This window comes from Zootoca vivipara, chromosome 3 (genome assembly GCF_965207765.1).
Source record: "Zootoca vivipara chromosome 3, rZooViv2.hap1.1, whole genome shotgun sequence".
Taxonomy (NCBI): domain Eukaryota; kingdom Metazoa; phylum Chordata; class Lepidosauria; order Squamata; family Lacertidae; genus Zootoca; species Zootoca vivipara.
The window spans coordinates 93,673,132-93,685,189 of record NC_142586.1 but is presented as its reverse complement, the minus strand read 5'-3'; the positions used below and the strand labels follow the sequence as shown (position 1 = coordinate 93,685,189).

At 42.9% G+C, this 12,058-nt stretch overlaps 1 protein-coding gene across 21 annotated transcripts in view; it reads right to left on the bottom strand.

Annotated features, from left to right (window-relative positions):
- LOC118078013 (spermatogenesis-associated protein 7 homolog) overlaps positions 1-12,058 on the bottom strand; it is a 67,079-nt gene that overhangs the window by 34,451 nt on the left and 20,570 nt on the right. For all 21 annotated transcript variants that reach the window (XR_009557385.2, XR_015949131.1, XR_015949133.1 and 18 more), the window contains one exon: positions 10,294-10,341. Coding sequence is in view for 14 of the 21 variants with exons in the window: in XM_088666688.1 (XP_088522814.1) it covers positions 10,294-10,341 (48 nt within the window). In the remaining 7 variants the exon portion in view is untranslated. The remainder of the gene's footprint in view (positions 1-10,293; positions 10,342-12,058) is intronic.

Here is a 12,058-nt window from a genome sequence, read left to right as displayed (position 1 = left end):
TTATAATTGCAATGGCACCCATCTGAGAGCTGCCGGAACTGAGTTCCAGCTGAAAAAGCCCTGTCAACTACCATCGAACAATTTATATGTTTATCCTTTGTTATTACCTGAATTTATCATTTTCCATCTGGGGACAGGTGACGAACATGCTATGCTTTCAAAGAGTGAATGCATCTTTATGAGCTTTCATGGATTAAGAATAAAAATCTGATGCCATTCAGTATGACGAGTGATTATGTTAAGGCCCTTGTTTATCACGGCACTTGCCATTTTTTGTAACCTTCACGGGTTTTAAAAAAATGGGTCCAAATTTATTCTGTGGTAATGTCATTAATCAGGGACAAGTCTTCTCCATTATTGTTTTAAAATGTATTAAAGAAGTAACTGCATACCTCACACAACAGAAAATTGACAATGTGCCCACATCACTCTGACATACTCCGTGTTTATCCAGTAGCTTTACAAATGCAAATACTAATCAGGACCTTCTTCTGGTAGATATCAAGTCATTTTATGTCTAAAGAATTGTTTGCTTATTAGGCCTATTAACTCTGTGCCTAGAGCTTACACTGAGTGAGCACCTTACAGTATTTATTTTGAGTGGATGTCTTATTTGAAATGTTACAGTAGAGTCCTATAATGTCCAAACGGATATAAGCCCCACTGAATTCAGTGGGGCTTATTCCCAGGTAAGTAGGTAGAGAATTGCTGCCTTAGATAAAAAAAAAAATGAGTTCATTAGGTCTCATTAGGTCACAAGAGCCACTTCAGATCTGACTTACCTGTGGTAGTGAACTGAGCATTTTGGTAAATCATTGCAGTCTTTTGTTTTAAAAGGAAACAACAACAGCAACAGCAACAACCATGAATGCAATAGTGAAAGTTAAGACTCAGCTATATTAGTCAAAAAACAACATTTTGAATGCATTATAAACATGCAACACCAGATAGCGCTGGAGAGCAAAAAAAAATTATGCTATTTTTCATTGCGGTTTTTTTCTTTTGTAATGATTTCATTTCTGACTTGGGGGCTTTTCTGTGTATAGATCCACCTTTACTTAATAGCACTGGGAATTATCTAGTCCAGTAACAAAAGTAGTTTGGAGGAGGGAATCCAAACTCCAACAGATAACTACTGAGACATATTAAAATTACCCTTCCATGACATTTGTTCTGTATGTTTTGGGAACTGAAAACATTTTCTCCCCCTCAGCTAGTAGATGTTCTGCCTCATTGTGCTGTTTGTTTTATTTCCCCCTTAGTCTCTGTATTTAGAACTAATTTAATTTTCCCTCTGTAAATCCATTAGCAACTCATCGCACCTTAGGTTGTCCCTATGTAGCAATTGAATCATTTTAAGGTCAGAAAAAGAAAACTGATTTGTAGCTGGCCTTGCACTGACCTTTCACCTCATTTCCACCATCTCTTTTATCTCGTCAGATTCAGCCATCCATTATACCTTCTTCTTACAGCTAAGTATCGGATCACCTGCAGATTATTTGCTGTACAGGTTGTGCTCAAGTTACTCCTAAATGATTACAAGTTATCCTGCAGCATGATTTCTGACAGGATTTCTGACTGGCTGCCAAGTTCAAGGTGTTACTATTGGTATTTAAACCCTTAATGTTGTGGGACCAGTTTAGTTAAGGGGTTGCTTTATCCCATAAATGCTGAATCAGTTACTTGGATCTGCAGAACCTGCCCGTTTACAGGTGGCATGCAATGTCTGCTCTTCACTTGTAAGAAGTCATTCCTTTCGTGTAGCAGCACTTGTACTTTGGAACTTCCTGCCTCTTGATATTAGCATAGCTGCCAAGTCTCTCGTATTCCCCAGGAAATCCCCGTTTCCCCAGCTGTTCCTAGCTTTTCCCCGGTTTATTCTGGCGTGGCGGCCATTTTGGAACTGGGTGGAGCATGCTCAGAAGCAACTTTTGATGCTCCTCTGCCCAGTTCCAAAATGGCTGCAGTGCGACTTCTGGCGCGGTGGCCATTTTGGAACTGGGCAAAGCAGCATCAAAAGTCACTTCTGAGCATGCTCCGCCCAGTTCCAAAATGACGGCAGCGCTACTTCCGGTCTGCTACTTCTGCCCGGTCCCTTATTTCTTCGACAGCAACTTGGCAGGTATGGATATTAGTCAGCATCTCTGTATTCTTTCAGATGCCTGCTAAAAACATTTCTGCTTTGGTGAGCCTCTTGAGACACAAGATTTGGTTACACGTTAACCATTTTAAAAATATGTCTGATTTTTAATTTTAATTTTGTCGAAGATATTTGTTGCTCTTCTAGGCTCCTTCTGGAGGAGATGTGGGTTATAAATATGATGTATAAATAAATAACTTGAAGATTGATTTACATGAAAGCATGGATTGGATGTGAGTTTAGCTGACTGGCTATCGACACAGCCCAAGGCGTGTTGAGACAAAGAACATTATGTTCAAAACGATTCTAAGCGGTTAATCCAGTCATTGTTACATCCCCCCCCCAGACCTTGGCTTTACATTTGTTAGCATCTTCTGTACCTCATAGCACTGATTTTCTTTAGCCTAAAAACTCTCTTGACATTACTTCAGTCAATCAAGTGTTCGTTACGGTTGGCCAACCAATAAACAGAGTACAAAATATAAAGTACAAATGCATAACCTCAGCAGAACAAGTTATTAATCATTAGCGTTGACATGCTAGGAATTAACAATCATAGCAAATCTCAGCGATGTGACAACATTCAGATATCTTGCCACCTGTTCAGTAATAGGCCCGTGAAGTAAAATACTCAATGTGGCCTCAATGAATGAACCAGGAAACACATTATGCATCATGTAATCCAGTGATTCTCAAAGGGTGTGGCGCATCACATGGGTGTGGCGGGAGAGGATGCCAAATGTGTCGGGAAGAATCAAGGACAATCAATATTATATTTTGCAAATGATTCAAGTTCTTATGTAGTTGCATTGTTCTATACTTTCTGGATGTCCCATGATCATATTATAAAGTAGTGTTCTATGTTAAAAATCCAGCACTGCTATGAGTTATTTATTTTTGTTTTCCAATGTATTTCTTATCATTAAAAATATCGGTGTGGTGCAAGCAAATTTTACATTTTGAAAGTGTTACCCAGATAAAGAAACAAACAAACAAACAAAAAATCCTTCCAGTAGCACCTTAGAGACCAACTAAGTTTGTCATTGGTATGAGCTTTCGTGTGCATGCACACTTCTTCAGATACACTGAAACATATAAAGATAAAGAAAGTTTCAGATAAAGAAAGTTTGAGAACCACTGATCTATCTCGTTGATAAAATCTACAGTAGAAGAATGGGAGACACCGATTCAAAATTTCAAATGATTACAAGGAGAGCACCTATCCTTGAAAGGAACTATGGCAAATCTTAGAGGGTAAGGGATCAATTCAAAACCCAAGATGTGCTGGGAGGAGGAAGGTTTGGAATAGGCAGATATCTGGCTGAGCTACACCGGCTGAAGCCAAAGACCTATATACCAGTGTAGGACCTCCATCCCAGATGAGCCAGGACTGAGCTGAAGTCTCAAAAGAGGGATGTTCTGGTGCTGGGCAGGGGAGACCTATCCCATTCCAGTCTTCTTTCAGCTTGGTCACATGACCTGGCAACCCCACAGTAGTTAACTTGGTAGAAAGAGTGGTGCAAGTCAAACTCTGAAAATCTTGCTTCCCCTCTGCCAAGTTCAGACCACCTCAGCCAGCAGTAGCCCTGTTCCTGAAAGGAGTTTGGAACAGGGAAGCTCCACCGGCATAATTTACCTTGGTGTAAATCACTCTGGCTTCCTATTGCTTGGATTGCTGTGTAAAACATTAACATGGGCCAGCAGAAATGCTCTTCTTAGGTATAGTAAGAAAAGTTAGATGTGGTATCCATTGCCTAGAGGTAGACGTAGGGCGGATCTACATTAATGGTTTATATCATTAAGGAAGGGTTAAGGAATTATTTTCATAACATAGATGGACACATTGCATTCTGCTTGTAACAGAGCAATCAGGAACCGGCAATAGGGAAACTGTATTGTTAACAGACAGAACAAGGTAAGGAACGTTTTTAATTTACCAGTATGCCCTGTGATGTTTCAGAATGATGTATCTAACATTGTTCTAACAATGATAAAAGGGTCAGTGTAGATCCAGCCCAAGAACATGCTCTATTTGCTCCTGCATCATCTATATACATAGATTTGGCTTGCAATGGGTGCAATGGCAGCAGATAAGACAAACCCACAATACTTCCCCCAATTAACTTGCTTTTCCATAGAGACACAACAAGAGTCAAGCAACCCGTGCTCTGCCACAGACAGCGGAGAGGCAGAGGAGCAAATTCAATGCCATTGACAAACAACCTATTTAATGAGCTACGACTAACTTCCAGATTAAGGGCAGAACTAGCAACACATTTGCTATGTCGTACAATCTTCTCCCTCTCTTCTCAGCCACCTTTTCACTATGCTATGCAAGTCCTGCTGTTTCTCTCATAAGAAGGAGGACTGCGCTTCTTTAATCATTCTAAGGCACTTCTGCAAGGAACGTCGTTTTGGGAGGAATGCTTGCTCAGCAGATAATCTGCCCAGGAATGAGAATGAATCTGGAAGGTAATACGAGGGGTAGCTAACAAAGTCCAGAAGCCAACCCAGAATTCAGAAGCAACTCTGTATGTGGAGTGGGGTGGGGGAGGTCTGCTTGCATGGGACCCATTGTGACATTTGGAGATTATTCAAACCAGAAAATCTAGAGGGCTGCGGAATTGTGAAATGGCTTCCTCTCCCCCCTCCCCAGAATTAGGATCATACTCCCAGGGCCCCCCCCTTCATGGATCAATGCCTTGTCGTGGCGAAGGGGCTTGAATAACTCAGAGAAGCTATGAGCTATGCCATGCAGGGCCACCCAAGATGGACAGGTCATAGTGGAGAGTTTTGACTAAACGTGATCCACCTGGAGAAGGAACTGGCAAGCCACTCCAGTAACCCTGCCAAGAAAACTCCATGGACAAAGACAACAGGCATATAAAAGTTATGACGCTGGAAGATGAGCCCCTCAGGTCGGAAGGCGTCCAACATGCTACTGAGGAAGAGCGGAGGACAAGTACAAGTAGATTCAGAGCTGATGAAGCGGCTGGGCCAAAGCCGAAAGGACGCTCAGTTGCGGATATGCCTGGAAGCGAAAGGAAAGTCCGATGCTGTAAAGAAAAATATTGCATAGGAACCTGGAATGTAAGAACCATGAATGGAGGTAAGCTGGATGTGGTCAAAAATGAGATGACAAGAATAAATATCGACATCCTGGGCATCAGTGAACTAAAATGGAAGGGAATGGGCGAATTCAGTTCGGATGACTATCATATCTACTACTGTGGGCAAGAATCCCGTAGTAGAAATGGAGTGGCCCTCATAGTCAACAAAAGAGTGGCAAAAGCTGTAATGGGATGCAATCTCAAAAATGACAGAATGATCTCGATACGAATCCAAGGGAGACCTTTTAACATCACAGTAATCCAAGTTTATGCACCAACTACCGGTGCTGAAGAAAGTGAAATTGACCAATTTTATGAAGACCTACAACACCTTCTAGAAATGACACCAAAGAAGGATGTTCTTCTCATTACAGGGGACTGGAATGCTAAAGTAGGGAATCAAGAGATAAAAGGAACAACTGGCAAGTTTGGCCTTGGAGTTCAAAATGAAGCAGGGCAAAGGCTAATAGAGTTCTGTCAAGAGAACAAGCTGGTCATCACAAACACTCTCTTCCAACAACACAAGAGACGACTCTACACATGGATATCACCAAATGGACAGCATCGAAATCAGATTGATTATATTCTTTGCAGCCAAAGATGGAGAAGCTGTATACAGTCAGCAAAAACAAGACCTGGAGCTGACTGTAACTCAGATCATCAGCTTCTTATAGCAAAATTCCAGCTTAAACTGAAGAAAGTAGGAAAAACCACTTGGCCAGTAAGATACAATCTGAATCAAATCTCTTATGAATACACAGTGGAAGTGAGGAACAGGTTTAAGGATTTAGATTTGGTGGACAGAGTGCCTGAAGAACTATGGATGGAGGCTCGTAACATTATACAGGAGGCAGCAACGAAAACCATCCCAAGGAAAAGGAAATGCAAGAAAGCAAAATGGCTGTCCAACGAGGCCTTACAAATAGCGGAGGAGAGGAGGCAAGCAAAATGCAAGGGAGATAGGGAAAGATACAGGAAACTGAATGCAGATTTCCAAAAAACAGCAAGGAGAGACAAGAGGGTCTTCTTAAATGAGCAATGCAAAGAAATTGGGGAAAACCAGAGATCTGTTCAAGAAAATTGGAGATATGAAAGGAACATTTCGTACAAAGATTACCATAATCAAGGACAAAAGTGGTAAGGACCTAACAGAAGCAGAAGACATCAAGAAGAGGTGGCAAGAATACACAGAGGAATTATACCAGAAAGATATGGAGGTCTCGTACACCCCAGGTAGTGTGGTTGCTGACCTTGAGCCAGACATCTTGGAGAGTGAAGTCAAATGGGCCTTAGAAAGCACTGCTAATAACAAGGCCAGTGGAAGTGATGATATTCCAGCTGAACTATTTAAAATTTTAAAAGATGATGCTGTTAAGGTGCTACACCCAATATGCCAGCAAGTTTGGAAAACTCAGCAATGGCCAGAGGATTGGAGAAGATCAGTCTACATCCCAATTCCAAAGAAGGGCAGTGCCAAAGAATGCTCCAACTACCGCACAATTGCACTCATTTCACACGCTAGCAAGGTTATGCTTAAAATTCTACAAGGCAGGCTTAGGCAGTATGTGGACCGAGAACTCCCAGAAGTGCAAGCTGGATTTCGAAAGGGCAGAGGAACCAGAGACCAAATAGTAAACATGCGCTGGATTATGGAGAAAGCTAGAGAGTTCCAGAAAAACGTCTACTTCTGCTTCATTGACTATGCAAAAGCCTTTGACTCTGTTGACCACAGCAAACTATGGCAAGTTCTTAAAGAAATGGGAGTGCCTGATCACCTCATCTGTCTCCTGAGAAATCTCTATGTGGGACAAGAAGCTACAGTTAGAACTGGATATGGAATAACTGATTGGTTCAAAATTGGGAAAGGAGTACGACAAGGTTGTATATTGTCTCCCTGCTTATTTAACTTATATGCAGAATTCATCATGCGAAAGGCTGGACTAGATGAATCCCAAGCCGGAATTAAGATTGCCGGAAGAAATATCAACAACCTCAGATATGCAGATGACACAACCTTGATGGCAGAAAGCGAGGAGGAATTAAAGAACCTTTTAATGAGGGTGAAAGAGGAGAGCACAAAATATGGTCTGAAGCTCAACATCAAAAAAACCAAGATCATGGCCACTGGTCCCATCACCTCCTGGCAAATAGAAGGGGAAGAAATGGAGGCAGTGAGAGATTTTACTTTCTTGGGCTCCTTGATCACTGCAGATGGTGACAGCAGTCACGAAATTAAAAGACGCCTGCTTCTTGGGAGAAAAGCAATGACAAACCTAGACAGCATCTTAAAAAGCAGAGACATCACCTTGCCGACAAAGGTCCGTATAGTTAAAGCTATGGTTTTCCCAGTAGTGATGTATGGAAGTGAGAGCTGGACCATAAAGAAGGCTGATCGCCGAAGAATTGATGCTTTTGAATTATGGTGCTGGAGGAGACTCTTGAGAGTCCCATGGACTGCAAGAAGATCAAACCTATCCATTCTTAAGGAAATCAGCCCTGAGTGCTCCCTGGAAGGACAGATCGTGAAGCTGAGGCTCCAATACTTTGGCCACCTCATGAGAAGAGAAGAATCCTTGGAAAAGACCCTGATGTTGGGAAAGATTGAGGGCACTAGGAGAAGGGGACGACAGAGGACAAGATGGTTGGACAGTGTTCTCGAAGCTACGAACATGAGTTTGACCAAATTGCGGGAGGCAGTGCAAGACAGGAGTGCCTGGCGTGCTATGGTCCATGGGGTCACGAAGAGTCGGACACGACTAAACGACTAAACAACAACAACCCAGGGGCCCTCCCACACCATCCCTTTTTGTGCAAAAAACATTTCATCCATTTCTTATTTATTGCTTACAATCTGCACATCTTTCTGCAGGCTCTTTATGGAAATAATCCAAGAAATTAAATAATTTTATTCATTTCATTTCCCTACCAGCTTTCCTCCCATGGGAGCTCAGGGCAGTGAACGGCATAAAAACACAATCTATGCAATAAAATATATTTCTAAAACAAAAAACAACAAAACAACAAAAACATGCAATGGAATACGAGCTGCCGAAATTTGAGTAAACGTTGATTTCCTCAAAAGTCTGGGTGAATGGAAATTTTCACAGTTGGTGTCCAAATGCCACCAATGTATAGGGGACAGGCACACCTCCCTATGAAGGGGGTTTCATGAATGAGGTTTTGCCCCATCATGGGGCCAAAAGCATTGGTGGCACTGCCATTATGGTATCTAACTAGTCAGACAGGTGACACAAAGACCACAGGAAAGCTGATATATGGACACATAGTTAACACACACACTTAAATAATAATAAATCCCCTTGAACCCAAGCCCCTTTCAGGTGTTTGCCCTCACGGGATTAACAACCATGTGAGGGGGGCAGTGAGACAGCCCTTCCCCCTCATAATCCACACATTGGAGGGATGGCCTGGAGAGTAGATTCTGTTCTCAGGGAGTAGGCTCCCTGTCCCCTGGTTAGAACCCTGCCTGATTAAGATTCTAAATCACAGAGGGAGCCTATGCACACCTGGGACAGGTTACACCCTATTGTTAACTGTGGGAGGGTGACTGCCTGCAGTGCCACCTAATTTTAAATAGACATGCATAGGATTGTGCTGCTACAGCTGACCTGTGGGGCTCTCCCTAGGCCATGTTCCTTCTCCTCAGGACATGCCCCTGGATTTTTTTTCCTGGCTGGAATGTGTACTTGAACCTCTCACTTGTCTGAATGGAGGATGGAGAGGTGTGAGTGTAACCATTCCTGAATTTTGTGCTATTGAAATACAGTGGTACACCGCAAGACGAATGCCTCGCGCAACGAAAAACTCACAAGACGACAGCGTTTTGCGTTGTGCGAGGCGTCTCGCAAAAAGAAGTTTTATATGGCCGTGCTTCGCAAGACGAATAGGGACGCATTACAGTAAAGTCCCTTGCCCTCGCTGCTGTGCCGCGCTTGCCCTCAGGGATCCACTGCCGCCCGCTGCCGTTGCCGGCCCAGAATCTGCCCCCTCAGCGCCGCCGCCACGCGCTTTCTCTTGCTCGCCCTAGGGCTGGGCCGGGATTGGCCCCTCAGCGCCACCGCCACCGCACACTTTCTCCCACTTGCCCTCGGGCCGGCCTGGGATTGGCCCCCTCAGCACCGCCGCCGCCGCTGATCAGCTGAGAAGTGGGTACAGTACTGTACAGTGTAGTGAGTGTTTGCGAGTGTGTGTGTGTGTGGAGGCAAGACGAATAGGAACGCATTAATTAAATTTCAATGCATTCCTATGGGAAATCATGCCTCGCAAGACGAAATTTTCACAATATGAAATGACTCGCGGAACGAATTAATTTCGTCTTGCGAGGTACCACTGTATAACGTACAAAGGTCAAAGCCATATCCATTGCAACATTCCCCTGTGCCCCCACCCACCACTGGAACGCGGCCCCTGGAAATTTTTTCGCAACAGAGTGCGGCCCTCATGCTCTGAAAAAGGGTCCCCGCCCCTCTTTTAAAAGGTGGTGTAAATGCTTCTAAGTCTGGATTTATCTCATTCGCCCCAAGAGTGTGAGAGGTTTCAATGCACTTTGAAGCAGCAATCTTGAAATCAGTATTATCTTTTGTATAATCCACGATTTTTTTTCCAACAGGGAGGCTCAATGTATCTAAACGAATCACATCCTGCACTTATAAATGAAGGTCTTATAATGGATTGCAGCCTTAAACTTGAAAAACCCCTTTGTGCTTAGACTTTTGGATTTTACCAGTATTGTGAGAATCAGATTAAAATACATGTTAGCAGGATACTTTAATGAACAGATACAAACAGTTCAGATGTAATGGCACCCTTCCCATGCAACGCAGACAATACTAAAGTAACAGACAGTGCTATTTTTCTTTGCCAACAGGTCAGTGGTATATAGGATGCTGAAAGTATAGTGGTTTGGGGGAAATGGCATGAAGGTTTTAGGAGAGAATGAGAGGGATCACCCAAAGCAAATATTTCCAGACCAAACAAGGTGAAGCCAGACGTTATTTTGAAAGCAAAACAAGTTATACTTACATTTAATGCTCGTGTTCAAACTCTTTGGAGCAGATGAATCAACAGCAGCTGAATTAACAAAACAAAACAAAAAGTTGTTTATCTATGTTTTCAGTATTTTGCTTTCAAATTACAGGAAAGAGTAATGAATGACCTGCTTCTAAGCGATAGGGTTGTTGAAAGCCTGGATTCAATTAAAAGTGTGCTCTTAAGTAACCTCCTTCTCTAAACCTTTTATTTGGAAATCTAACCGCAATATGGGATATATAAAAGAGGAAATTATTTGTGGTAGGTTTCTATTTCTTCTTCGTTGATTATGAGGTCAAATCCTCAGCTGTAGCTTAAAATTTTGGTGGTTAAGGCTGCATATGGAAGAACGAATGTGAGCTGGGGCGCATAGCATCATGCTCCCTACACAGGTTTGGTTTAATGCTTGAAACAGAGATAGTGTGCTCATGGTTAAGATGTTTGCATGGCTCCACCTCATTACCATGAACAACTGCCGGAGCCCTGCATTTTAAAAGATTTAGCATTGCATGTGACATTGATGTGATAAGGTTATCGTGGCGAGTTACACCGGTAAAGGGTCCCCGGACGTTTGACGGTCTATTGACCCAATACCTCCCTCGCCTATTTCTTCCCTTTGCTGCCACCAACCAGTATATCTGTGTACTGGTACACAATTGATTTGAACTCAGTCAGTTGATCAGTGAACAAAACAATTAAGTTTATTTATTGTGCAGATCTTACAAGCATCTCAATTCTTATTGGTTTCTCAGTTATGTTTACTTTAAGCTTAACTGTTAGTCTTAGTTCTCCCCCTGTTCTCCCTGACTGAAATTCTCTTCTTAACTCTTATAGATTCTGCCCCACCGCTCACCTCTAACTTCTCTAACCCTCTATTTCAAAATCCTCTCTACCTCTCTCATCCAATCCACCTCCACTCAACTCCTTTTATCTCCCTTTTTTATCTCCTGCTTCCCCTTATATATCCCTGCTTCTGCCTGGAGAGCTCCCATTGGCCGTTTACCTCCCTGGCAACGTAACTCTTTCTAGACTCTCTAGAGGTGAAAGCCACAGTTATCTTTCAACATCTCAACTCGGCTGTTACCTTCTTCCAAGACAATAATGCCCACTCACATCACAAAGAGCTCATAACCCACCCACTCAGCAGCCAGAAGCATCATAGCCAGACACTGGAGAGACCTGTGAGGAGTAAGCATGGACCAATGGTACCAAATAGTATGGGAAACAGCCTTACTAGAAAAATTAACCAATGAACTGGAACTGACACGGGGACAAATAGAGGAAGATGCATTCACCCTGGTATGGCTCCCCTTTATCACATACACAGCCCAACAAGACCACAACAAGAATCCACCAACAGCATACCAATCAATATGGCTAACCTGACCCCAAAACACCCACCCACCCACCCACTCCACTCACACATGAAAACAAAGTTCACCACAGCCAATTCAAACAACCACACCCTAGGCAACCCCAACTTCTCTCACCACCAAAGGAACACAAGCGAATAGCAAAGAAAAGCTGCACAAGCGACGCTGACACAAAACCCCACACATACATTAAGTAAAATAGAAACATCGCCACCCGACCCCACCCCCACCCACCATGGCCCCCTTCACCTCCCCCCTTTTCTTCCTAATGTAACACTAATGTCTCAACAAATGAAACTGATCTGTAGAAAACGTAGCTTGAAAAAAGAGACATTGCACATACTTTTGTAAACCAAGAAATCTTTAATAAAAATACATTAAAAAAA